The following is a 27746-nucleotide window of genomic DNA, read 5'->3' as shown; positions in this document are numbered from 1 at the left end:
CGTGTGCACGTGTGCGCGTGTGTGTGCGCGCGTGTGCGTGTCCGCGCGTGAGCGCACGCGCGCGCAGGCGGGGGCGCGCGCGCAGGTGCCGGCAGGGCGCGCGCATGCGCGCCGCGCTCGCGCTTCCTCCCGGGCGCCAGGGGGCGAGGGAGGCTCCCTCCTACCCCCCCCACCCTGAAACCAGCGCCAGGCGGAAGTGCCGGGCCGGCGCTTCCGGCCGCGCGGGCTGCCTGGGTAGCCCCGCCCCGCCCGGCCGCTTCCGGCGGCGCCTCCTGGGAGCGGCTTCGCCTCCGCCGCCCGCCATCGCCGCCCGCCGCCGCCATGAACAAGAAGAAGAAGCCGTTCCTGGGCATGCCCGCGCCCCTGGGCTACGTGCCGGGGCTGGGCCGCGGGTGAGGCCGCGCCCGAGCCCCTGCGCGCCCCGCGGGGCCGCCTTGCCCCGCCGCGGCCTTGCCTGGCCCCGCCCGGCCCGGCGGCCCCTTCCCCCGGGCCCGGCCGCGCCCGGCTCGGCGCCCCGCCGCCCTCCCCGCGGGGCAGGCGCCTGCGTCTCTGGGCTCGAGTTTTATCCGTCCCGGGCGCTCCGCGCCCGCCGTCCCGCGGGGCCGCGCGTGTTTAGATGCGGCCCCGGCCCCGCGCGTTGGTTCGAGGGTCTTTCTGAGCGCTGTCGGCGGGGGGGCCGGCGCTGCCGAGCCGGGGCTCCGTAGGAGCCGTCGCCTCCGGGGCCGTGCGGGTGGCGGTGAGAGGCTGGAGTAAGAGGCAGGTGTCAGCCGTGCCTGGACAGCAGGGTTTACCCTGCGGAGGTGGGGAGCTGTTCCTGGGTGGCACGGAGTTCCCGCCTTGGTTTACCCCATCCTGATTTGCGTGTGTCTCTACTTCGGTATGGCCCGTCCCTGTGGATGGGGACACACAGATCCTATAGGTTGGGCCCTGGAAAGCTCTGACTAGCTGGAAATGGGACTTCTAAAGAGCCCTGATCTCTGCCCCCCCCCCCCCACACACACACCAGTCGCATGCATCTCACAACCTGCAGGGTGTGTGTCCTCTTTTTTGCTGCATCCCATTGATAGAAACATCTCAAAACAGAATACATTTCTGAGTGCAAGATGACGGATGGTAGAGGAGTGAGCAGGATAGCATGCTGCCAGTGTCTTTATAAATAGAGTTGTTCTTATAAGAGGATAGTTGTTTCCAATGGGTTTTATGATCAGTAGGGATAAGGACTGGCTAATACCATGCCTGTGAATGAAATTATCTTTTTTGCCTGTTTTTATGTAATTTTAACAGGCTCTGTAGTTACTGTGTTGCTGTGCTCTAAATAGCTGCTACTGCTTTTTCAACACAGAGCCACAGGTTTCACCACCCGGTCTGATATTGGCCCAGCCCGGGATGCCAATGACCCCGTGGATGATCGTCATGCTCCGCCAGGGAAAAGAACTGTTGGGGATCAAATGAAGAAGAATCAGACAGCTGATGATGATGATGAAGATCTGAATGACACCAATTATGATGAGGTGATGTGATAGCAATCCTTCAGGTGTTTCTTCTGTAGAGGAAGAGGAGCCCATTAGCTCTGAAACTCTGGATTATCCAAAAACTCAAGGCCAAAATTCCCTGTAGTCAGCTAACAGTGCTGCAGTGCTTCCTTTTCTCTTGTGTTTTTTTTCTTTTCTTTTCTTTTTTTCTTTTTTTTTCTTTTTGTTTTAGAATCCCATTATACATAATGGCATAGTGCGTGTAGATTTTTGTTTTGGCATTTATCCATATATTGTGGTTTAATTATATATATAGAGCCCCGAGAGTCTTGGGAAGAAATCCATAAATAAAATAGTTTAAGCGCTTTGTGGGATGCATCTTCTATGTTCTTGCAAAAATGAAATCTAAGCTCTTTTCCTTTGACATACATCTGTCTCACGTGGCCTGTCTAGACACTTGTGTTAAATCTCGTTTAACTGTTACGAGATGTTAACTATTATGTTACTCTTTTTGTTTGATTTTAGTAATAAAATCTTTTTGGTAATGGAAGAATGTGGCTTTTATATACTGGGATCTTGTTTATTGCTTAGTAGAAGGTTTTGCTGTTGAAATAGTGTGGTTCAATAAAGACCTTTATGTTATGGTAGAAGAAAGTTGTTTATATTAAGGGATGTCTTAGCTAATACAGTCTTACTAGAAATATTTTGCTCGTGCATTTTCGTTATTCTGGATGACTATGGGCTGTACTAAGTACATAAAAAGAGTTTTAAAGTGGGGATTATGTTTTTTATTGTTGTTTATTTTATTCTTAGTTCAATGGGTATGCTGGGAGCCTGTTCTCAAGTGGTCCCTATGAAAAAGATGATGAGGAAGCAGACGCTATTTATGCAGCTTTGGATAAAAGGATGGATGAACGGAGAAAAGAAAGAAGGTAGGATTAGTTGCAATGCTGGTAAGGAGTGTTTCTGAGTTGGTCTGGGTTTCAGAGTTTTCTTCTACTACTTCCCTTTTTTAATTCGAATTTTGACCTTATCTGCTGAATATATTTTCAGAGGCAGATACTGGGTTTATTTATTTTAATGTCTTGTCTTAGACACTGTTGCTGTAAAAGCCATGGATATTTGGCACAACTTAACCTGAACAGATCTTGGTGCTTGTTGCTTATTTTCTTCAGTGGTAGATTTGGTTGGATTGCTTCATTGTAACTCAGTAGGGCGATATAGGGAAATACCGAGCTAATGTACATATTACGTACTGTGTGAAATGCTAGAAATTGCTACAAAAGACATCTAAATGTAGATGCCTTGTAAACCAGTGAGTGTCACTTTTTTCTTTTTTTATTGCTTTGTCTACAGGGTTTCACACTATAATAGTCTTATTTGATGAAATATTTATTTTTTTGTCACGAAGATGGTAGTATAAACTTGGGATAATTTTTTTATGCCTTACCTCTGATTAGATGTTTTTCTATAGTAACGCTGCACAAATCCTTAAACAAAGTGTTGTTACTTTGAGTATAACTTCAGTACCCCTTTTCCTAAGGGAACAACGAGAGAAAGAGGAGATAGAAAAATACCGTATGGAACGACCCAAAATTCAGCAGCAGTTCTCAGATTTGAAAGTAAGGAAAGAATGTTTTCTTAAATGTGACTTCAGTCTTTCATGTATGGGAGATGAATGCATGTTCTGCATTTATTTGCTCAAATCTTGTCTGTAAGCATGCAAGTTGTTCTCTAAATTAAAATTACTTTCTGTTGAGAGGGAAGAAAAGTGTTCTTGGTTTGAAACTATCTCACGTTTCGCAGTGTAATTTTTAGTTAACGGTTGTAGATAGTACGGTTAATAGCGTTCATTTAAATTAAAGTGATGGAATCTGCAGTAAATGATAAAGCAATATTATCTTTATTGATAGCTGTATTCAAAAATGTGCTTGGAATTGATAGAAGTATGATATTTTTAATAAACCATTTTGTGTGAGAATGCAGTGATTCTTTCTGTCTATGCACATTTCTTGTGGATATGCAACATAGTGGAATCTATGCAAATTTTGGTAATATGCTGTTTCATGCGTTATTATGACTGTTCTAATTAGTCCCCATTTCAATTAATCCTCATTTTTAGCTCCCATCTTTAAGGGACTGATAATTTGTTAGTATTAGAATAATAATTGAGAAGGATCTCCTGAATTTAAATATTCTGTTAGATAAAATGTATTGTTAAAACTATGTCTTCTATTGTTTAACACTTAAGAATATAATGTTCAGTGATGCAGGCACTGAGATTATTCTGAGTATTTGTAGCACTGAGTTTAAAAACAAAATTGGTATGGAATTCCAGCCTGGACTAAGACCAAATTCTGATTAAATGCACCTAATTCTTTGGTATGCTAGATTTAGAAAACAAACAAAAACAACTGATCTTTGAGCTTAGTTTTCAGTGGGTCTGTACTTATTTCAGGAAAAAAAAAAGAATGTGAGAAGTTAAAATAAAAGGAACAGGTTTCTAAGATGAATAATGTTGGCAACTCATGTTTTTATAGAGGAAGCTAGCAGAAGTCACAGAAGAAGAATGGCTAAGTATTCCAGAAGTTGGTGATGCCAGGAACAAACGTCAGAGGAATCCTCGTTACGAGAAACTGACTCCTGTGCCTGATAGCTTCTTTGCAAAGCATTTGCAGTCAGGGGAGAATCACACTTCTGTGGACCCCCGCCAGACGGTGAGCCTAAAAGCAAACCTGATGAAGCTATGATCCATCCTTTATAAGTAAAGATGAGGGTTAAGCTGTACCTTCTGTTAGTGGCATTTAGAAAAAAAGATACATAACTAAAAAAGGGCTGTAGTTTGTGAGCCTGTCAAAAGAATTGCTGGGTGTTAAATTCCTGTGCTTGTTCCAGTATTTCTGTGCATTCCCATTGCTAGACAAAACCTGAGGTTGATAGAGAGGGGAAGAAGATGAATCTCATGCTAAATATGGAAGAAAATGTTTTTTTTTTTGTCTTTCTCTGGATGTAGAATGGTAATAAGAGCTTTAGTGAGCATAATCAGTATTTTTGTAACAGCTGAAGATTTTTGCAAATATGGAACAGCAAATAAAGCTTAGCTTCCCCTAATAGCTTGCTCTGCCCAGGAGTTTGTTCTAAAATTGTTTTGTTTTCAGCTGACAGTAAGGTGTGTAATTTAATTTACTGCTGTGTGGCCGCAGGCTGGTTGTAGAAGAAACTGCTTGGCACTGAATTGGCCCCAGGTGTCTGTGTGACTTAATAGATGTTCTTGTTTAAATGTGCTCTTTTTAAATGCTTGTACTCATATCTTTCATTTTCTTTCTCATTATCTATTTCACTGACTTGATTAAGCTTGTGTAATACCCTATGGATTTGCAACACCTGTGTGAGAATTGTGTTGTGATTCAGGGAAGCCACTGTTCTGCTTGTATTGTCATCAGTACTAGGGAAAATTTCAGAAGTACCTGTGGGATTTTGGCATCTATATCCTCTAGCTGCTGAGTAGGAGCAGATCAGCTAACAGCTTGAATTCTTTTTGAAATTGCATAAGAGATTTTGGAACACATTTTTCTCTTGTTTTTAGCAATTTGGTGGCTTGAATACTCCATATCCAGGGGGTTTGAATACTCCATATCCAGGAGGAATGACACCAGGCTTAATGACACCTGGGACAGGTGAATTGGATATGAGGAAGATTGGCCAAGCGAGGAACACCTTGATGGATATGAGGCTAAGCCAGGTAAGGAGGACACTGGAAGGTGGGATTTGTGGCTGGTTTACTTGGTGGTATACAGTTGTTTGAGGCCTAGTTTTAAAATCTTTTTTATTCTTTTGGGCATTAGATACATGAAATATAGCTCAGTTGTGCCTAGAAATAATTTTGTATTCCTACTCCCTGAATCTTGTCCTCTATACTTACAGAATTTCCTGAGACACAACAGTTTGCCTCTGGATTCTTGGTCATTATGGGAGAATAAACTGTCATTCCAGAAGTACACTTCAGACAAATAGCATTGGTAGTTTTACCATGGGAGGCATTTCTTCTGTCGTACATGGAGATATATGCAGGACCAAATGCTCCTGAAAAGTGTTGTTGAGCACTGTTTTTCTTCGACACCCCCCCCCCCCCCCCCCCCCCCCCCGCTGCTTCACATCCTTCCAAATTCATGTCTAGTTCAGACTAAAAAGTTCGACTTTAGCTGGCAGACCTGCAAGGCCTTTTTGTGACTGAAAGCTGAGGTGCATGTTTCTGGATTTTTTTTTCCTTTTTTCCAGTGGTGCAAAATACTTAACCTTAGTCTTGAATTTTAGAAGTGAAAACAAAGGTAACGAGCCCGTGTGTTTTTCCTCCTTCCTTGATTTTGGTAATGAATAAACATCTAGGAGGTCTCTTGTGTAGCAGCAGCATCTTTCTATGCTTTAATGTGTGCAGACAAATAGTGACACTATGAGTGGTCACTTTAGTAGTGCTGGCTTAACTTTCCTAGGTATCGGACTCTGTGAGTGGCCAGACTGTAGTGGATCCGAAAGGATATCTGACAGACTTGAATTCGATGATTCCCACACATGGAGGGGATATCAAGTAAGTTTAAGAAGGATTAGCTGATTTAACCTTTTAACAACTGCTGTGTTTCTGCATATAAATGGAAATCGGAGTGGATGGTTTTTAGCTTACCTTGAATTTGTAAAAGATGCTAGATGAGTTTTGGGGATGATTTCTTTTAACGTGAGGTATGGCGCATGCTTTCAACTGATTTATTTAGGATGTGACCTGGATATGTTAATTGTGAGAGTAGTTTCCATTCTGTCCCTGGTCTAACATGCCAGACAGTGATGGCCATGTGTGGCTGCCTGCCAGCCAGGAAACAATCTGGTTAATTGTACATTCATGCAGCTAATTTAGGCTTGACTGACTGCTGAAAACCTCTCTAACTTGAAGCCTGACACTTATTTCCATAAAGAATTGCTATTCAAGTCAAAACCATATGTGCAAGTGTTAGTTTAAGTGAAGTTTTAGCATCAACAGTTTTAGCATCAAGCTTATTGGCTTCCCACTGCAAGTGCCCAACTGTAATTACTCTTTTAAAAAATAAAACCACCTTAGTCAGTCGTCTTTGTGACCTTGCTGTGTTAATCTATATTCTTTGTAAACTGGGGACAGTTTACATAGAAACGGTTTACATAATGTGTCCCCAGTATGGAGAAGTTTGAGGTCATAGTTACTGTGCGTCTGAGTGTCACTGTGAAGATTTGGCTGTAGAGCACTTGCTGATTTGGGAGGGTTGTTTGCTAGCATACTGAAAATTTTAATGCCTGTGTCTCCTCCTTCACTAGTGATATCAAGAAGGCTCGATTGCTCCTGAAATCTGTACGAGAGACCAATCCTCATCATCCGCCAGCCTGGATAGCGTCAGCCCGATTGGAGGAGGTCACTGGCAAACTCCAAGTAGCTCGGAACCTCATCATGAAAGGAACAGAGATGTGCCCCAAGGTCAGAATTGCTTTGCTTCCCTGCTGATCCCTGTAGAGCCTTAGGAAAAGTTTGTGATTACAAGTGGCAGCATTTCTGTTAGGCTTTTATCAAATATAGCCTGATACAGTTTCCTTATCTGTAGTATTAAAAGAGCAGGTTTACGTAAAGGCTCTAATTTTAAGTTCTTGTTCATAGTACCTGTTTTGATACAAAGGAAGGTTGTTTCTCTTTCCTGACAGAGTGAAGATGTTTGGTTAGAAGCTGCTCGGCTGCAGCCTGGAGATACAGCCAAGGCTGTTGTGGCCCAGGCTGTCCGCCACCTTCCACAGTCTGTCCGGATATATATAAGAGCAGCGGAGCTGGAAACAGACATCCGTGCAAAGAAACGTGTTCTTAGGAAAGGTGAGAACTTCTGTGTATGAGGAGAACAAAACCTTCATTAAGTCTGCCTCTGTGGGTAGTCTACTGTAAATTGTTCAAGGCCATGAAATTTAAAAAGCATTTCTTTTTTGCCTTCTTGGTGAGCACGCAGTTGTTAGTGTGCCTTAATGATGGAACTTGCTGCTGTTGAGTGAGGCTGGAGTTCGTGTAGTACTTGTGAAACTCCAAGGCAGAAAGCTGCTATTGCTGAGCAATTGCAAAATGCTATTTCATTTACTAAAAACAATTCAAACTTGAGCAAACTTAGAGGAATAGAGAAAAACAATTAAAAGGTGGTGCTATAAAGGGAAAATGGTGTTCTACAGATCTTTTCATGCTATGTTTTTGAAAGGTTATTAGATTTTGTGTTTGACTTCCAACTTGTCTATAGCTTGCAGAGGCCACAATAATTTCTGGTGGAGGAGCTTTAGAGGCTTCAGGGTTCTTGTCTCATTCGTCTTGGGGTGGGGGGGCCTTGGGATTTACTTTAGCATACAAATTTCTGTATTCCTGACAAATAGTTTTCTTTCTGTGGTGGTTATGCAAACCTTGCATCTTTTATTCTATTGCACTCAGAGGTTTTCCTCTTTTGTGGAATTTATCACTTTTCCAAAACCATGCTCGCTTAAAACACTCATCTTGTGTTGACACTTAGAACACTTCCGTTTTGTTGCCCTGAATCCAGGTCTTCCTTGCAGGTTCCTATAGTATTAATTCTTTGATTACTTGAAGCTATTGCGCCCACATTTGTGGAGTTTAACTCTTTCATGACTATTGAATTGTTTCAATTATTTCTTGTGACTTTAATCTAGACAGAGAAAAGAGTCTGAATTTAATGCTTTTACTGAGTCTATGTGCAGCAGTCCACATACTAAATGACATGGCTTCAAAGGGGATAAATTACCTCCTTCCTCTTACTAGTGCATGTAAATTGCTTATCTGTGGTGAAATGACCTCTTTATTGCATGTGTCAACATGGGTAAAAGGTTTGCATGCCAAGGTTGCTGGTGTTATACTTGAACTTGTGAGAGTTCAGATATTAACTATGATGTTGCTTATTAAATTTTCATTGGCTGAACTGTGCAGTCCTCTGAGGAGTGTCACTGCTATTGTGAAACCGTGTGTTCTTCTGCAAGAAAAACATGAGCAGAAACAGATTCCTGAGTATGGCTAGTGCAGGAAAGCATCTTGTGTGTTAAGTACTGAGTCTGTTCTTTTGCATTAAACATTGTGTTTTCTAAGAAAACATCTCGTGTCAGTTTTTGGAACTATCTATATTAGCTGCAATTCAAAGCTGTTCATGGAATGGAGCATGATTTATCATGCTGTTTTTAATTTCTGTATGTTAGCAGTCAGCTTCATGGCATTCATAGACTACCTAGGAAATATCAGAAATCTGATCATTTGAAAGTGTTTGCATGCGCGGCCTGAGATAACAGGCAGTGTAACCCAGTATTTATCCAAAAATAAAAAAGGCTGAATGCCAGGTAACATGACTGAAGTGCAGTCTTCCATAATACATTTTGCTGTTCTGTCCATTGTCTGTGCATATTCTTACCATCCAGCAGAACCTCTAGAGTTTTAAAGCCTCTGTCTCAGTAGAGAGACACCAAGCTGTGTCTTAAAATATGTCTTGAGGTGTTGAAATTGAATGCTCTATCTATGAAAACGTGCTCTGTCCTGCTGAGTGGTGCTTTCAGCTCTTACAGACTGATATAACTCACTTAAAATGCTTCAGAAAAATCTCCTGCTGCTGCAGACTCTGAGGAGCAGTTAATGCCCCAGTTCTCAGAGCATGCTACTAGTAAATACTCGATGTATTTCTGTAAAGCTCAGATGTGCTGTGAGGTTTGGGCTCAGCAGTATGCCTCAGCCATTGCAGGAATAATTAAAAGAACTCTGTTGACTAGGATCCTAGTTGGTTTCAAAATATTTTCAGATGCATCTTCCTACCCATACTTGTGGTCCTATAGTTTTATTGAAGAAGGATATGTTCTGTTCTCTGTTGCTATAGCATGCTTGTGTATCGTTGCTATGGAAGCAATGAAACTAATGGTGCACTAAGTGTGGTTATCTTTTGTGTAAGTTGTAGTAACAAAAGGCAGAAAGTTTGTTTAATTTCTCAGTGTCACTTTAAGATACAAGGTTATGAAAAGACAGGCTGAGGGTTTGGAGTTTAATGCTTTGGACAGCCCATCTAGCAAAATCTGCCGAGAATGAAGTTTCTGCCAGGAATAGAAAATGCTTGGACAAGATTAAAGAAGCCTGAAAGACTCTTTGTTAGATGGAACGCATATTGGGTTACTGAGAGACCGCTTTGAATTCTGTGGGTTGGGTTGTTAACATTGCCCTGTTGATACCTTTAAGTTTTTATGCATCCTTTTGTTTTATTTTTGGGTAGTGAGTCTAACTCTTTGGAAAGCTAAACCAGTATCTGTTAAGCCATCAGTAGATGCTTATAGGAGACCTCAGTTGCGAAGGGTTGCTTTCAGCAATTAAGGAAAAGGGCTGTTACTGGTTAAAATAAAAAAAAAAAAAAATTCTCCCTGAAGGGAGACCTAGCATTGTTAAGCTCCCTAATTTTTAAGGTCACATATATGCTCATATGTTTCAAAATATCAGTTGGAATAAGAGTTTTGTAGATTTGTCAGATGATCTGTGTTTGTACAGGTTATGTAATACGTCTTAATGCAGTTTCCTGAGACATGGAAGTGGTAAAGAATGTAAAATTTTTTACTAGAGTACTGTAGAACTGAACCCTTGCATATGTGGAATTTTAAACTAGATTGGTATGTATTAAGAAAACATCTGAAGTAAAATATTGATCAGGGTCCAGAATTTCCTTTTGACCATGCTGAGACTCGAGACTGTTCAAAAGGGTGTAGTTTGTGCAGAGGAAGGCCTTTGGCTCACCAAAACCTGTTTCCAATTGAAATTAAGTTTTTATTTTCTATTTTTAAGTTCTCATTTGTTGAAGTCTATAAGAGATAATGTAGATACTGCTGTTAAAAATATTGGTGCCAGTAGTATTTTAAGCTAGCTTTTTTCAGTTTGTTCTTCTGTCACTGCTAGAAAAGGAAAAAGGTCTTTTTGTTTGGGACAAGTGTAATTCCCACATTTATTTTTCAGGAAACTTCGTCTATGTTTCTTTTGATGGGCAAAACTTTTAAGGTATCATCCTTGAAAAATATAGCTCTCTTTGGTAAACTTTAGCACATTTCACATAACTGTTCTTCCTCTTTAGCCCTTGAGCATGTTCCAAATTCGGTACGTTTGTGGAAGGCAGCAGTGGAGTTGGAAGAACCTGAGGATGCCAGGATCATGCTGAGTCGGGCTGTGGAATGTTGTCCAACTAGTGTTGAAGTAAGTTTCTGAAAAAAAGGTAAAACAAAACAACCTCCCATATATAGTGCTTTAGGACAGTGGTAAACTTTGGAAACGAAAGGCAGGTGAGTGTACTCTGAGTTTTCTACCAGACATTTTATGTTATGGTCAAAAGAATGTGATAAGTAGTGGACTGTGTTCTTTTTCTCCTAAGTTAATTGTCTGGAGTCATTATATGGCTCATTTTCTTGTGCAATTGTTATGTTAGTTAGGCCAGTGGACTGCTGTGCTTGTGGCAGCCAATTAGCCATGTTTGCATTCATATTTAGTGCCTTGACAGTTCTGAAACCAAGCATATGTGCAGCTTAGGGAACCTAGAACAATGCTATTTGTTTCTGAGACATTGAACCAAAAAATTTTAAGCTCAGCTGTTTAAAAGGTGATCTGCACAGAGAATATTAGTCCAGCAGCTGAGCAAAGAGAAGATAATATCTTGTAAGATTTAACTTTAAGAACAGTAGTAACCTCTGGATGTGCTGTTTCTGCATAGGTGTTCTGCAGCCTGGTTATGCTACATGATGAGGACAGTTGCCAACTTGTAGCAAACAGCATAAAACTTCTTATTTCTTCTGGGCTGATACTGCTGTACTGAGGTGTTGTCATCTCCTTGTTCTAATCTAAAATACATCCTTTGTTGTTCTGTAGCTTTGGCTTGCACTGGCAAGACTGGAGACTTATGAGAATGCTCGTAAAGTCCTAAACAAAGCCCGTGAGAATATTCCAACGGATCGTCACATTTGGATTACTGCTGCCAAACTGGAGGAAGCCAATGGAAACACTCAGATGGTGGAGAAAATCATTGACAGAGCCATCACATCTCTTAGGGCTAATGGCGTGGAAATCAACAGAGAGCAATGGATACAGGTGTTTGCTTGCTTGGTCTCTTTTAGAGATGCAGATAAGCTGAGCTATCTGAATTCAGTTTTGAAGGCTCCTGATGCTAGATATTATGAAACAGTTATTTTTCAGTAGGTTTATCGGTGGAGCTTTAACTCCTGTAAAAATTCAGTGAGTGAGACTATGGAGTTTGCTGAGGAGGACCAAGTCTGTGGTTAGGTGGTGCACTGGAGTAGCACTGTTGTGTGTTGAGCTGAGGAATGTCTAGTTTACTTCTGTCTTGGAAAATAAGCAGCTGCTGCCTTAAGTGGGATAGAGGCTTTAAACCCCTAGTGAAGCATTTATGTATTTTTGCATATGTTCTTACTGGCTTAAAAGGTACCTGTTTGCCAAAAGAGCTCTTTGTCAGTGTGATAAGAAGTCAATATAAATGTTGCATCTGCAGTAGCCAGAAAATATTCTTAGTCCTATATTGGTCTGTAGTCCTGAGGCTGTGCGAAGTAGTCACAGCTGGCACGTGGAACCATGTTCTACAATAACATTTACAAAACACTGCTTTTGTGCAGTTTCAAACCACTGTTACAGGTCATTGTATTTTTAACTTTCTGTACTGCAAAAATAGGAGTTTCATAGTGTTTTGATCATATCTGAAAGCTGTGATGCTTGGGCTTCCTGAGTTAGTAAATCACTTAAAGACTCCTGCCATTTAACCGGTTTGATGTTGAGGTTAAAAACCTCTCTTTCCTCCTGAATTTGTTCTATTGCTATGCTTGAGCATAAACTAAAGATTTACTATTCAAATCACTTAGAGTGGGTCAAGGCAGCAAAGTGTTCTTGGCTTGGTACATGAAGGAACATTGGTAGTGGACAAAGTACTTAATGGATATTCTTGTTAAAATCTAAAACCATTAATGGTTAATTCCTCATGTAAAAGGAGGAGGGGACCTCTTGTTGTCATTGTCTTCTGAAGTTCCTTTTCAGTGCTGGAATTGTTTTGTATTAGTTACTTGATCAGAGGTCTTTTTAACAAGTTTAGGCAAAGCATGTTTGGCCTTCCACGAACTTTGCGTCAGGAAAAAGCATTCTTCCATATGTGCTTTGGTGAGAGAGGCTTTGCACCTGTAATTTAACAGTGATTGAGCATATGTTTATTTAATCTCTGTTGTTGTTTAGCCCTTTCTGGAATTTGAGAATCAATCCAAAGCTGAAAGGTCAATAGTTCTGATGTTAAAGAGTATTTCGTCTCAAATCTTTGCTGCTTTTCTTATTCATGAAGTCCCTGCTTAGCCCAGCCCAGGGAAAGTCAGCGAGGTGGTAAGACAACACCTCTCAGGCGGGATAGGTCATGCATTGTCACACTTCCTTTCTCAGTGGATGTTATTGACAAGCTGTGTTTCTCAAACAACTTTTGGTTGTTTCTGTATTTACAACTACAGCATCTTCAGAGTGGGTGTAGTCTCACTAGTGTCAAGCAAGATATGACTGAGTAATTTTTTAATATGGTACTGACCCACAGTTTCCGTATGCTTGCACTTGAGTTGCTGTTGCAGAATCTAATGTCTTTTAAACAGATTTCTCAAAAGGAACAATGATCTACTCTTGTTTCTAGGATGCTGAGGAATGTGATAAAGCTGGAAGTGTGGCCACGTGCCAAGCAATCATGAGAGCTGTCATTGGGATTGGGATTGAGGAAGAAGATCGGAAACATACCTGGATGGAAGACGCAGACAGTGTATGTTCAGCTGGGGGAATTGGGGGAATTGGAAATGGAACTGATGCCTGGGAAATGACATGTTTTTTTTTGTCAGTGAAAGTGGATGTGACTGGCCAAAGTTGTGCAAATTTGCCTCTTAGGAGGCTGGTGTATTGTGGAGATGTTTTCAGAGCTGGATTTTTCCTAAGCAAAAAGTTGGTGATTGTGCTGGATTATTTGCTGCTCTTTTTGCGATGTCAACAAAGATGACAGTCTGGTCAAAGAAGTTTGGAGTTGAGCTTGAAAGCATGAACACTGTGGCTCAAGAGTTAATGTAAGAGTGGACCAGAGGACTTTTACAAAGTTTTACCAGGCTTTCTTTGCTTTTTGGAAGTAGTTTAAACATGCACTAAAAAGTAAATTATATTTCAGCAGGAGAAATGCTCATTTCAGCAGCCTTGAATTAGGCTTCCTACAGAAGGTGGGCGTATGCTACAGTGCTTATAGTTCTGTCTGTAGAAAAACTAAGTGCAAACATTTGAGAGCCTTTACAATGTCTTGATAATTTTTCAAGTTTTCCTGTGAGTCAGTCCCACTGAAAGGCCAGTGATGCCTATGCTCTGATAGAAGTATATTTTATAAAAAAGAAGCAGAGAGGAATTTTCTAAAACTAGTAATTGCTATTCAGTTACCTGTAATACCCTAATTCGTATATTAATCAGAACTGTTCAGTTCTGTATTGAATTACGTGTTTGTCATTCTATTATACCCTTCATTTTGGTACAACCCTAGACTAACTTAATTCTGATCTGTTTTTCTTCAGTGTGTTGCTCATAATGCTTTGGAGTGTGCCCGAGCAATTTACGCTTATGCCTTGCAAGTTTTCCCGAGCAAGAAAAGTGTGTGGCTGCGAGCAGCTTACTTTGAAAAGAACCATGGAACTAGGTAAGTGTACTGAACAATCTTTGGATGGCGGGGTTCATACTTCTTGTTACAGTATGGTAGATTGGGCAGGTCAAAAAGCTACAGGATCAAAGTTCTGTGCTGCACAAGCAAAGTTGGTTCAGTTGGTGAAAACCTTGCTCATGGTGTTTGTGGATCTGACTTTCTTATGGTCAGAACATCTCTGACTTTTTTTAAATGAAGGCTTCTCATCTTTGAGAGTGGATTTCCGGAAAAATTCTGGGAATACAGAGTGACAAACCACCTGGAAATACAGCATGTGTTTCATTTAATTTCCATAAATTAAACTGAGATCACTGAAGCTGTCTGAACATCTCTGACATTTTTTTGATTAAACATCTTGGGAGTATGTATCAGATTCTGAGTTAAGACTGCTGTTACAATGTCTGTGGTTCAATCTTCTTATTTTAAAGCTTATGATAAAGCTCTGTCAGATGCGTTTGGAACTTTCTGCCCAAAGTTTCTGTGTAACAGACCACTTGTGCAGGTGGAACTGACTCTATTAAAGCCAACAGGGCTTGTATGTTTAAGTGACTGCAGACAGTGAGTTTCTTTCCCCCACCCTTTCCCCCCCCCCCCCCCTTTTGATCCTGCTCGTACATTTCCTGATGGTGGCTGGCGTTTAAGCCCTTTGTGCTGCTTAAAAGTATGTTTTCTAGAGGATAAAAAAAATCAGTAAGATTAATCCAGTTTCATGTAATAATTCTGAAAAACTTTCTGTCCCAGTTTCTACTTGAGTTTGTTTAGAAGAATGGCTCTTTCCAAGACAAATTAGATGTTTTTATGTAGGGTCTTTCCGCAGAAGCTCTCAAACAAAGGTATCTGAACAATGAGCCGTTTGTGGAGCCCTGATTTCAGAACTCTTGTGAAAAAAAGACCTCACCCTCTCCTTGTTATGAAACGACTTACCAAGGTTTACAATGTTGGACTTTGCAACAATATTTATAACATTGAGTGATAGTGGAAACGGTGTGTGAGAGCTCCCATTTGGCAGTTTTGAATGGTTGTAACTTGCTCTTTCTTCTCTCAGAGAATCCTTGGAGGCTCTTCTGCAGAGAGCTGTTGCTCACTGTCCCAAAGCAGAAGTGCTCTGGCTCATGGGAGCCAAATCCAAGTGGCTGGCTGGAGATGTGCCAGCAGCCAGAAGCATTTTGGCCCTGGCTTTCCAGGTGGGTATGTTAGACTTGTGTGATGGTGTTTAGTAGGACTGTTAAGAGATCAGACTGTAAGCTTTTTCTGTGGATGCTCACCTGATTCCTGCTGCCTTCTAAAATGAGAGGGATCCTAATTTCACAAACCATTAATTTTACTGAGCTCCCACAAATCCCACTCATGGATCAGAATCCTCTTGTGATGGGTTCTTTGAAAATGCTCGTTTGAAAGAGTGGTGGTCTGCCCTAATAATGAAGTCGCTACACTATGTGTAACCACTAATCCATAGCAAAATGAGGGGAGTCTTCCACCAGGCACTGAAATATGAGCAGAGCAATACGGTTTTAACATTGGGAGTGAGGCCTCAAAAGCTGAGTGACAGTAATTATTTGCTCCTGAAGTAGGTGATAAAGATATTTATTTCTTAAATCTGGTTTTGGCTTTTTTTTTTTTTTTTTTTTTTTTTTTTTTTTTTTATATAACCATCTTGAAGAATCCTTAACATGGTTGCCACTGAGATGACCTGTTTTGGAGTAGTGGGATTCTCTGAACAGGGAGTTCAAGATTTTTCTATTTTTTTATTTATTTTTTGTTCAAAGGTAATAAAACAAGGGTCTCACTGTGACAGAGTATGATCTTTTTGATATTTAAACTGAAATTTCAGGAGATCAAGCACTAATGCTTTTCAACAACTGAGAAGCATCCAACATCTAAACTGGCATATATCTTTGTATTACGCATCTGTTTTGGAGAATTTCTATGAACTTCAAAGGTCAAAGAAGATTGGGAGGAGCTTGAACTGCAAAAAAAATGTCTAATGTGGATTGACGAAGCTCTGATTTCAATTTTAATCTGGATCAAACGAAGGATTAAATCTGCTGTTGATTCATTGTATGCATTTATCTGTCATTTTATGTTCTTGCAGGCGAACCCCAACAGCGAGGAGATCTGGCTGGCTGCTGTGAAGCTTGAGTCAGAAAACAATGAATATGAAAGAGCAAGGAGGCTGCTGGCAAAAGCTCGCAGCAGTGCCCCCACTGCAAGGGTAAGGATGTGTGATGGGGAGGAGAGAATGAGACCTCTCTTGGCGTAGGGGAGTCCAGGCAGAAGAAGGAGTTCCTTCAGTTATGCAGTCTCAGTGACTGACCAGATGGCTCCCTGCCATTGCCTTTCCAAGCATGTGGCAGCTTTACTATGGCGCTTCTCCAGCAAATTGCGACATAAAATCAGGGTATGATGGGAAAAAAGACCAGGATCAAGTGAAAGGTTTCAGATTTTTTTGCCCAAATGGCAAAAGTCAGGAATTTCCCAGTTTACAGCTGTTTGTAGAATGGTCTTGTCACATAAAAAGTGTGCCTTGGAAAAAAGAGAGAAAATACTTTAACAGATAACTTATGCTTTCAGTGCTAATGACAATGCTAGTGTGTTGTTTAAAGTTACACTCTTGTGTTTATCTTCAGAGTTGCACCTGGTACAATAAACTTTGTCAATTTTCAGCTGTTTGTAGAAAACAGTTTCAACAAGTTAAAGAGAAAAGATCTGATTTATGTTATGAGGAAATGACTTTTTCCTTCAAATTTGTCCTTCATTCTTGATCTCTTAAATTGTCCTTTTCCTCTGTCAGTCAGGGAGCTTCTGCCCAGTTGGGACAGCTGAGGATGAATTTCTTGTCAGACTTGATATCTCTTGCTGAGTGATAGGTGGGGGGAGTTTAGGAAGGAGGAGGACTGGGGTCAGAGTAGCTGAACTGCCTTCCATCTGTAAGTTATTTCTCACAGCTGTAGCCTCCATGCCTCATTAAAAGAAAGACATTTGAGAACAGCAAGGTATATTTACTAGTTTGTAATTAGTGGGACATCAGCTGCAACTTAGAGCCATAAATAAGAAAAGCTGGTCTTGGTAGCCTTGGGTGAGCATCCTTGGAGGAAGATCTGGGTGTGCTGATGAAGCTGGCAGACAAATTCAAATTTATGTATTTGAGTATGCTGTTAAAGCTGTGCTCTTTGCACAAATACTACATAACTGTCAACTTTCTGCTAGTTGAGATAAAGATTGTCTGATCACATTGTTCCAGCTACTTTTTAATATTTGCATTTAGTTTTCTCATTGTTATGTTCCCACTATTATTTACCTCTGACTTTTTTTTCCCCCTTCAAACAGTAGCAAATCAATAACACTTCAGTGAATATCTGAAACTGAGAACCCTCTGTATTGACAGAGTAATGGTTTTTCAATGGCTGCTGGTGATAAACAACTCTGTTTCGTTCTTAGGTCTTCATGAAGTCTGTGAAGTTAGAATGGGTGCTTGGAAACATTGCTGCAGCCCAGGAGCTTTGTGAGGAAGCCCTGAAGCACTACGAGGACTTCCCCAAACTGTGGATGATGAAAGGACAAATAGAGGAACAAAAAGAGCTGGTAGAGAAAGCACGGGAAGCTTATAATCAAGGGGTAAGTTGTATGTTATTGCAAGTTTGCTTTGCATTTCTGGTGTGGAGAGATGTCTGTCTTCGAAGCAAAATGTAGAAGACTGTTCCGGACTAATTGCAGATGTGATTTTTGTTCTGTTACAGCAACAATAACAAAGACATTATTAGGACTTTGAAATAATTAGGAAAAATGCATCTCTTATCCCACTATTTATAGGCAAAATTCACTTTTTTGCTTGAGAGACTTTGCTCTATGCTGGACATATCACTGGTAGGAAAAAAAGCTCATTGCACAATAATCTTTTAAGACTTATAAGGACTGACAGTAAAACTCTTAACAGAAAAGCCTATTAGTGGGCCCTTAGATATGCACAGTGAAGGGAGGTGGTCACTGCAGCACTCATGTCTCTTAAATGGTGTCCATGCATGTGAATGATCCTGAAAAATCATCAGCCATGGAAGTAATATGGAAACATGTTCATTGCTGCCAGCTGTGGTATCCTATTGATTGCCTTTGAAGCCAAGGCAGTCTTCTCTGCATATTCTGTTGCCGTCCTTGAGCTGTGCAAGAGCCCTCTGTCTCCAGACAGAGCACGAACTACATCTCCTGTTAAAGGAGAGATATACTTTCTCTTGATACATAGATAGCTCAGTCATACTTGATACATCTACTTGTTCCTTTTGGATATGGGACAAAGCAGATTTTTGTACTGTTCTTAACCATAAGATTACACCATTCAAATTTCTCTTAGTTAATCAGCTTCATCTTGTCTCTTCCAAATTCTCCAGAAAGATGGTGGTGGTGGGGGGAATGTTTCTTTAGGGAATATAAGATATAGGGAACCTACAGATAATTTAAGCTTTTCCTTTTTAAAACAGTTGAAGAAGTGTCCGCATTCCATACCCCTATGGCTATTGCTATCCAGGCTGGAGGAAAAAGTTGGGCAGTTGACTAGAGCAAGAGCCATCTTGGAAAAATCTCGCCTAAAGAATCCAAAGAATCCAGATCTCTGGTGAGTTGTGTGGACATGAACTCAATTTGAGCTATGAGGCCAATGCATTCTTCAGGTTAAACATTTCACATCTTCCCAGCAAACTGAGCAGTTAAGATCATGCCCATCCTAGCGTTTCCTCTGGACAAATAACTTCTGAATCCTAGAAATGGTGATCCTTGCTGGTACACAGATGTTCTAAGGATTTGGGGATCTGTTATTTCTTCTACTGATAGTTGTTACGTAGAGAGTTTGAAAACTCAGGAATCTTTCATTTTAGTCCCTTTCATAAAAGTTTTTTTTGATCTAAGCTTTGCTGAATAAACTCGTCACTATTTATTTTCAAACAGTGAGCATTGAGATGATGTCAGTCATGTATATGTAGCCTGAGTATGGGCAGATGTTTTTAATTTCTTGAGTCCTTCATGTAGCTTGTTTGTTTCTACATAGTGAATATGATCTCATAAATACTGTCACTGGGTCTCTCACCAGGCTAGAGTCTGTACGATTAGAATACAGAGCTGGATTAAAGAATATTGCAAATACTCTGATGGCCAAGGCATTGCAAGAATGTCCCAATTCAGGTAAGCTTTTCAAAATCTCCAGCATGGTTGTATTTTCTCAGTAGAAGAAGGTGGTTCTTTCTCAAAGATGTCCCTTCTGGCCAGGTCTCAACATTATTTGCTTCAGAGAGGTCTCAGTCATCCTCTTGCAAAGGAAATATTAAATGTTTTTGAATTGTCCCAGTTGCTGTCTCACACCAGAGAGGTCATTGGTGTTGATTCCATTTTGCTGAAGTGTCCGGTGTAGTATTGGGTCTGTGTTTATTCACAGATTTCCTGTGAAACCATCTCAGATTTGGGTGACTTTTCTCTGAAGCTAATAGTAGTCTGCAAAGGAAGAAGTGCCAAGGTTTGACCTTGACTCCCAAGAGTTTTTAGTTAAGTTTGGTGGAAAAAGGATATATTTTTCCCTGTCTCATTGGAGTATCTCGCTGGCTATAGAAGACTTCCTGTTGGTTTGCCTGCACCGGTTGCACTACTAAAGCCTGTGTGCTTAAAAACTTGCATGATAGCAAATCTCAGTCGTAGTCCTGATTAGTGGAGCATGTACCACACATGTTTGGTCCTGCTTTCTGATTATTTTAACTCCTTTAGAACAAGGCAAAGAGGTCATACAGTCTAAATCAATTAGTTCAAACCAGCAGTGGGATGGGAGGAGAGAGTGGATGACACTTCCTTGTTTTGTGGCAGAATTGTTGGAAGGCTTAATTATTTAAACACATTGATGTCTCTGGAGAGATGTTGCATAATTACAAAACCCAATAGTCTACTGCAGGCAAGCCTTTCTAGTTTGCCTTCAGACTGGATTTTGAAAGGTGTTTAATTGGCAGTTGCCGAAGTTCCAGTGAAATAATTGGGAATTAAGTGATTTTTAGGATTTGATTAAATTCATTCCAAACTGCTTACAGAGAATGGTTCAATAAAGCAATACCACACAAGCCCCATGTCTTGTGAAACACATGGCCTAATATTTGTGTGTTTGACACCACAGGCCTGTTACAGAATCTGCCTCTTACTAAAAAAAAAATAAGCAGTAGCTTCTAAGTTTTTGTTTTAATAAAATAACTTCCAACTCTATCTTAAAATTCTATAAACCAAAATAAATGCCTGTTGGAATTAGCAGGCTGGGCACCTACAGTCATGTAAACCAGAGACTTTCATTGCTGAATTGCCGTTGATTGCTGAATAGCCATTGATTGCCACATTGACTTCCAGTAGCTTGTGCCTGATTTAGGCAGACTGTACAAAGAGCGAAGCTGAAATACAAATGATGTTTGTGTCCTCAGCTGGCCTGAAAATAGAGGCCTGAAAAATGTGATTTTACCGTGTATGAAAAGAGCAAATCCTAAAGGTAAGAAGGGAGAGAGTTCTGGTCCAGTCTGTCACTGCAGTCACCAGAGCTTGTGGATGTTCTCATGGTGCTGTTTATGGGAAGTGAGAGCACTTGGGGGAGTCCTGGCAGGCACAAGCTTTCAGGCTTGGCTTGGAAGGGATCAGCAAGTATCGTTGGCTGACATAAGGAACTGAAGATTTCACGCTCCTCTGAGCGTGTTTCCTTTTTGGCTTTTGGCAATGGAAGGAACTAGGGATTAAGCCTGGCCTTCCTGGACCTACTCTTGGCTGCTTTCTCCTTCATCGTATGTGTGGAGAGCCAGCATCAGTCAGACCGTAGTGCTCTTGGCACCTTTAGAGCTGTTTCTAAATGGTGTGTTTTGCACCTTTTGGGACAACATCTGCCACTGTAGTTTCCTATTCAGACAAATTGATACCTTTCTGTTCTTATATCCTGCTTTACCCTCCATTGCTTTGCTGCTTGTAATGTCTTACCTGAAAGTCATAAGCCCTGGGTCACTGTCTGCTAGCACAGAGAACACAGAAGCTGCAGGAAAGTTATGGTACAGAGACATTCAGTACTGAAGGTTCAGTGTGGTGGCAGCAGTAGCTCGAAGTTCCGGAGCACTGAGTGAAGTACCCATGCAGAAAGAGTGCTTGGGGCTGAGATTGGAGCAGGAGAATTATATAGCTGATAGGCTATGGACAGCAGCGTCTCTTACTTCAGAGAGCACTGACCTGATAAGAGGGTGGGAAGGTTGATCTCTGGAATAACACATTCTTCCTATTGGACTTGTTCAAGGAATCCTGTGGTCAGAGGCAATTTTCCTTGAAGCAAGACCACAAAGAAAGACCAAGAGTGTGGATGCTCTGAAGAAGTGTGAACATGACCCACATGTCCTGTTGGCTGTGGCCAAGTGAGTTCCCAAGCTTAATGCAGTAAAAACACCTGTTCTTGTGTGGCTGCGTCTATGATGAAATATTGCACTTGATCAAGACCATGTGATTCTGACTGCAGCGGCGCTAATAAACCTCAAAGCAAACAGCAGCTCTTGAGCTGCCTCCTAGTAACCATGCAAATCTGCTCCTATCCCTTGATTCAAAACTGGAAGTCTCCACCTGTCCTCAAGCTGTTGTGGTGGGTCTGGGACTGCAGTAGAGGTAGTAACATGTTCTCACCGAGTCCTTTTCCAGGGTTGGCTCTTTGCGCTGTAAGAATTCTTTATCGTTTGCATCCCTTGGATAGTACTCGAATGTGCTCTCAAATAAGCTAGAACTACTTAACTTCTGTTTTAAGTATTTGTGAAAATGAGGACAGTTTTTGGTGGTTGTCCAGTTTTTGCGGGTGACTGTGTGTATTCCTGATCTCTTCTCTCCCTACCGCAATATTTTTCAGTGGTGTTTTCTTGTTCCTTTTTAGTTCTGAGCTATAGTAACGTACTCTTCTAGTCTTCTCCTTCTCTAAATTTCTACTATGTCCTTTTTTCCCCAGTTTTGGCCCTTCCTAGAATGCAGACTACTGCTTATGCTGTAGTTTGCTTCCAAGTGGGAAGACAATCTACTAGGAATTGTCCTGTTGCCTAGATCAAGTTGTGAGGCTTCCAGTGATGAAAAACTTTCTAATTGACTCATGCCATACCCTGTTTAATCTAATGTATAAAGGGCTATAAAACAATATCAGAAAAAAATACTTTTCTTTCTTTGTGAATAACAGAAGAGGTTAATGCAAGAAGCATGTTGCCCAATTCTTTCATAATGCTTTTCTATAAGCCAAAGAAAACTGTAGGATACACTCCAGTGACTGCAACACTGGTTTCTGCCAGATAATGACAGCTGACTTGTTCAGCTTTAGCTGCAAATGAGAAAAATGTTAACTTTTGCTTTTTTGAAACTGATTCCGGACACCTTCTGATGTAACCTCAGTTTAGCAGCTAATCCCAGCACAAACAGTTTCCACCTCCCATCGAGACTTGCATGTAGGTACAGTAATACTTGGTCTGTCTCATACTTACGAAAAACTTTCTGTTAAAAATAAGTAAGTTTCTGTAAATGGCTGCTACCTGCAGGTGTTTAGCCTTTCTGCTATCATGCTCCTTTAAATCAGTTTATTTAACACTGATCAATCAAGAGTGTTATAGGGCTTAAAAACAATCACATAAGCTGTATAATTTTATGGCTAGCTAAGCTCTTTATGAGGGATGGCTGTCTGATTTGATAAAAACCTTACTAGTTCGAATGGAGTCTTTTAATGTGAAGGAATGAAACCAATAGACTATTGACTCACCTGGCTAATTACTGGGGAGAAATTTCAACATTCACAAGTACCTTTTTGAAATGACAACAGCAGGCTGAGTGCCAAGCTGATATTTGAGTACGGAATCTGTGCTTGCCTTTCCTTGTAAAAAGTGAGGCTCACAGAATAGGTTAATTCTGTTAATGCTCAGCAACTTAGAATGTGTGAACATGTGACTGCAGACTTTTTAAGCTTGCTTGCATACATTTTCAACTCTTTAGAAGTTATGTAATTATTAAATGCTAAAGCCAACTTCCAAATTCTTAGTATTTTAAGAGTGGAAAAAGGTGTAGTATAGGATGCTATCTCTTTCAAATCCAAAACAACAGTACTGAGTAGATGAGCTAGCAAAGATTGAACTCAAAGAACAATATTTCCCTTTTCTGGAATGTCTATCTCTTCGTTTGACTGGGGCTGACTTAACCTATTAGATTGGATGGAAAATAAAGAATAAGCAATGGATGTCCCTTTTAGTCCTCTGTCTCTCTCTTCCCAGAGGATAGGAGAGCTGGCAGGTATCTACAAAATCTAATATTTCCATCTTGGGATAGCCAAGAACTTCAATACGTGTAGGACCTTGCTTGAGTGCTTGCAGGTTGCTGTGTTTCTCTAAAGAGGAAATTTGGCTACTAATCTTTACTTTTCTTGAAAGGTTATTCTGGAGTGAGCGTAAAATAACTAAGGCCCGAGAATGGTTCCACCGAACAGTGAAGATAGATTCTGACCTGGGAGATGCCTGGGCTTTCTTCTACAAATTTGAGCTCCAACATGGCACAGAGGTGAGTGTACATCTGGGAAAGGGAGCTGTTCCCCCAGCACAGATAAGGGGTGGAGGAAGGTAGCAGGAATCCCTTCCTAATGTTGAGTAATCGGTCCTGGGAACTGCTGCAATACTGAGCTGAGCCCGTTGCTTCTGCTGCCTGTGTGGCTTAAAGATCAGGAGGTTGTCACGCCTGATCATGAATGAACATGAACAGGCACGTGTGGTATCATCAGCTGAATTGTGTTTCAGGCAGCTTTGCTGTCCACAGTCATGCTAGTTTGTGCAAAAATGTATGAAATCAATCTTCCTTCTTTAAGACACAAGTCTCCTGGTAGGAGAAGACTTTCCTGTAAAGATACAGGACTAGTTACACAATTCCAGCATCATTATTACAAGTTTCAAGTATGGGTTGCATGTGAACACAGCCATTTGAACAGTGTGTTTTTAATTTCTTATGATGGGTTTTACTGTCTTGCTTTGCTGAAATGATGAGAGTGTTTATCTTCTGACTTCAGAGAGACCTCTCATTTGACAAATCTCGTGCAGTGGTATCACAAAGGAAGTTTCTGCTGCAACTTCTTTGGTGTACCAGGTCTTGCTTGGCTATAGCACTACCAGTTTGTTCAGCAAGACAGGACAGCTGCTGCCACAGGCTTCCGTGTTGCCTTAAAACAAACGAAAAACAAAACAAAAGCTTTGGAAGAGTGTTTACTTCTGGAGAGGATTGTTAACATTTTGGCTCTACAGTGAAACAAATTAGGGCATTGAGAGACTCGCAAACTGCTGTTTCCCTTCTTTGTAGGAACAACAAGAGGAGGTGAAGAAACGCTGTGAGAATGCAGAACCCCGCCATGGAGAGCTCTGGTGTGATATCTCCAAGGATATAGAGAACTGGCAGAAAAAGATCGGAGAGATTCTTGTTCTTGTGGCAGCCAAACTTAAAAATACTTTCTAGAGTATGCTGACTCAGCTGCATCAATGTCTCTGTAGGGCTAGCCCTATCTACTTACCTGCTTTCAGTGCATTTGTCCTTACAGTGGACAGATTTTAGAGGACAAGAGATTGGTGGCAGTATGAAAGATCTCTTTCTTTCTTTTTTTTTTTTTTTTTCCCAAAAAGAAAAAGGTCTATTTCCTTCTCTTCCTGATGTAGTGCTCTTGGCTCACAGGTGCAGTCATCAGCTATGTGCAGCACAAATGCATCTAAATTCTCTCTGAACATTGCTGCTGAGGCAAATGTAGGAGAGTTGAGCATTTTGATGCTCAATTGGCATTTTCATTTTGATGCCTGAATCGCTTCTGTAAATATGAGCCTTAATTATTGCTTGTTGGGTTGCTGATGTTTAGCAGTTCCTCTGGTTTCTCCGCTAGCACGGAGGTGCCTGTCCTGCCACCCTTTGTGCAGTTTCTTTAGTGTTTGGCCCATCTGATGCTGTTTTTTTGTCAGCAGATCTGTTTGTTTGCTATCTGAGTACATAGAATTTACTCTGAAGAGATGTGTGGAAGTCTGCTGGGGGGGGGGAGACCAGGCAGTGGAGGAGAGTGGCTGAGGTGACTCTTTCCTTGGGTACAAGTCTGATTTGACTTGGTCTCCTTTGCTGTCAAGCTGCAACACAACTAAGATTTCCTTAACCTGAGCAGATGAAGCACTTTGTGAAATTCAAGAGCATATTTTTAAAGACCTTTCAGCTTTTTTTTTTTAATGTATATGATGTAACATTCTTTTAGGTGTCTGACTTCATTAAGCACAGTGATATTTTAAAGTAAGAAGGCAAAACCTAATAATCCCTGAAGACCCTTTTGAAGGAGTTAACCTTTCATTAGAGCCATTGAGAGACTGCGTTTTTAAGGCCGTAACTGTTTCCAGTCTGGATATTTGGGATAACTCTTCAAGTGCATATGGAAAAAAAGAAAATTTATTGGAGGAAGAGCTTTGTGTTTAGGACCCTTTATCAGCTATCTTAAGTTTTTTTTGTACTTATGATTTGTATTATTTTGACCCAAAGAGCCTGATTTTTTTTCCTGTGATCGTTCTTTCAGTTAAAAACTATAAGCTGTCTTAAATACTAGGATCTAGCAAAAGTATTCAGGTATGTGTACGTGTGTTATGTAGTGTATTTAGTCGAAGAAAATCTTATCACTTGCCTGGAAAATATGTATGAAATATAGTTTGTTTGGGTTTATTTCCTTAAGTTCTCTTTTGAACGTGGTCTTGCACTTTGGCTCTTACTGGGAAGAGTGGGTCTGATAGTGCGAAAACCTGCGAACTTATCAGGCTCCTACTGCTCTGTACAAAGATGTTGGGAGTATATCTGCAGGGGTGGTAACACCAAGTTTTTCCTACATCCTTCTGCTGAAATTAGCATCATATTTGAGAAGCCCATGTCTTAAAACTGATGTAGAAGTGGTTCACCTTGGAGCAAAAGCCAGTTTTCTTTTGGATTTATAACTGAAATTCTTGTGCTCTCTTGCATAGCTGGTGAAAATGTGTGAAGCTGCAATTTCATTAAGAAGGGTGTAGGTTACAGATGCCCTGTGAACTTGTTTTCCAAAGGTGAGTGAAATGTGTTTGGAGTGGAGAGACACTTGTGCAGAGGTTTTATGGCATCAATAATTATTCTCCATCTGTATGGCCCTTCATCAGCCATATTGCTTCTGCATAGCTTTTACTTTGCCTCCATAACGTCATCTCAGTAGGTTCTCAGACATGAGAACCGTGTCTTACTGGTTCAGGAAGTGATTATGGTATTCCAGCTGCTGTGGCACTCCAGTGAGGAGTTGGGAAAACTTGAGTGCAGACGGTATATAAATTCCTGTGCCCTGCAGTAAGACTGCCCAGTGATGCTCTCCTCTTGCTGGTGTGAATTTAAGGTGGAAAAAGGATGGCTGAAACTGCAGAGATAATGGTTCTTGCTGCTGGAGAAACTCCCAGATTGTAGAGAGTGTTTGGAGCGTGTCACCTGAGCCAGGTACCCACTGGTCAGGATCTGTCCGTTTTCCCTGCTCCTTGCTCAGGTGGCAGCACCTGGCGTCTGTTAAGGCGAAGGCTCTGCTACGTGCACGGGGATTGGGATGGTGCGAGGGAAGAACTTACTGGGGACTTTTTTATGGTCTGTGACAGGAGAGAATGCTTTCCAGTGCTGTGCTGTGCACTGAGATGAGTTGGAAGACCTGGGCAAGGAGAACTGTACCAGATCGCCTGTTTGTTTCCTTGCAGCACCAAACTCCTTTTGCCACCTGCCCTTTGTCTATTTGACATTTTTCTTCCTGTGGCCCAGGATTATAAGATTCCTTTTTTTTGAATGAAACGGATCATCAATCTCGCAACCTTTTAATGTTTGTAGATATCTTTACATTTTTAATGGATTATGGCTCCTATAAACTTTCTCTGTGTATAGAGTTCAATAAACAAGTTATATGGGTCCTGTCCTCAGTGGTATATTCTTGTGTTTGCTATGGTTGCTGCTTCATGTGATTGAACATTGCCCTTTTTCAGATACCTCCTATTTGTTCACACTTGCCAGATTAAGAAAAGTTGGATTATTCAAGTATTTTAGTTGTTTCTTACTGAAACATATCTGCTTCACTTTGCAGTGGAACCTTGTTGCTGTTTGGATAATTTTCATTTAATCATTTTCATACAAGATGCAAACTTTGAGTCAGGGCACTGTTTTCTGTGCCCTCATTGGTGTGCCAGTGCTGACATGTGCCTTGCTCAAAATTCTACTTGTACAGAGGAATTTTTTGTTTGGCTGAAAGTAAGGGAACGTGATGCTGGGCAGCATGTACAGTGTTTGAGGGGATCTTGCACTGGATGCTTATAAATGGATAAATTGAAGGGACTGACTCTTGAGGCATGGCATGCAGCTGGAAGTGCTAAGCTGGTCTAGCAGCAGTTTCTGAAAAGGAATCTAAAATGATAATGATTAAAATGCACGCTAACAGAAATCGAAACTCACAGTGGCCTGGGATCCTGGGCTT

At 41.0% G+C, this 27746-nt stretch overlaps 1 protein-coding gene across 1 annotated transcript; it reads left to right on the top strand.

The window, feature by feature from the left end:
* Positions 1 to 244: 244 nt before the first annotated feature.
* Positions 245 to 27194, top strand: PRPF6 (pre-mRNA processing factor 6). The gene is made up of 21 exons (XM_062589236.1): positions 245 to 392; positions 1343 to 1511; positions 2286 to 2404; positions 3016 to 3094; positions 4013 to 4189; positions 5059 to 5214; positions 5963 to 6057; positions 6810 to 6966; positions 7188 to 7350; positions 10613 to 10731; positions 11398 to 11616; positions 13199 to 13321; positions 14106 to 14227; positions 15276 to 15414; positions 16323 to 16442; positions 17669 to 17845; positions 18703 to 18836; positions 19308 to 19399; positions 21513 to 21627; positions 23656 to 23782; positions 24569 to 27194. Exons 1-21 carry the CDS (start codon positions 322 to 324, stop codon positions 24719 to 24721), a joined length of 2826 nt encoding a protein of 941 aa, XP_062445220.1. The 5' UTR covers positions 245 to 321; the 3' UTR covers positions 24722 to 27194.
* The last annotated feature ends 552 nt before the right edge of the window (positions 27195 to 27746 follow it).

Source organism: Rhea pennata, chromosome 16, assembly GCF_028389875.1.
Source record: "Rhea pennata isolate bPtePen1 chromosome 16, bPtePen1.pri, whole genome shotgun sequence".
Taxonomy (NCBI): domain Eukaryota; kingdom Metazoa; phylum Chordata; class Aves; order Rheiformes; family Rheidae; genus Rhea; species Rhea pennata.
This window is presented reverse-complemented; position numbering and strand designations above follow the sequence as displayed.

Bases quoted from the DNA above. Each gene is read 5' to 3' on its own strand.
- PRPF6 (XM_062589236.1), top strand. From the start codon at position 322: ATGAACAAGAAGAAGAAGCCGTTCCTGGGCATGCCCGCGCCCCTGGGC. The intron at 15,415-16,322 runs GTGGGTATGTTA...ATGTTCTTGCAG, and splicing joins TTTTGGCCCTGGCTTTCCAG to GCGAACCCCAACAGCGAGGA. The intron at 18,837-19,307 runs GTGAGTTGTGTG...GTCTCTCACCAG, and splicing joins CCAAAGAATCCAGATCTCTG to GCTAGAGTCTGTACGATTAG.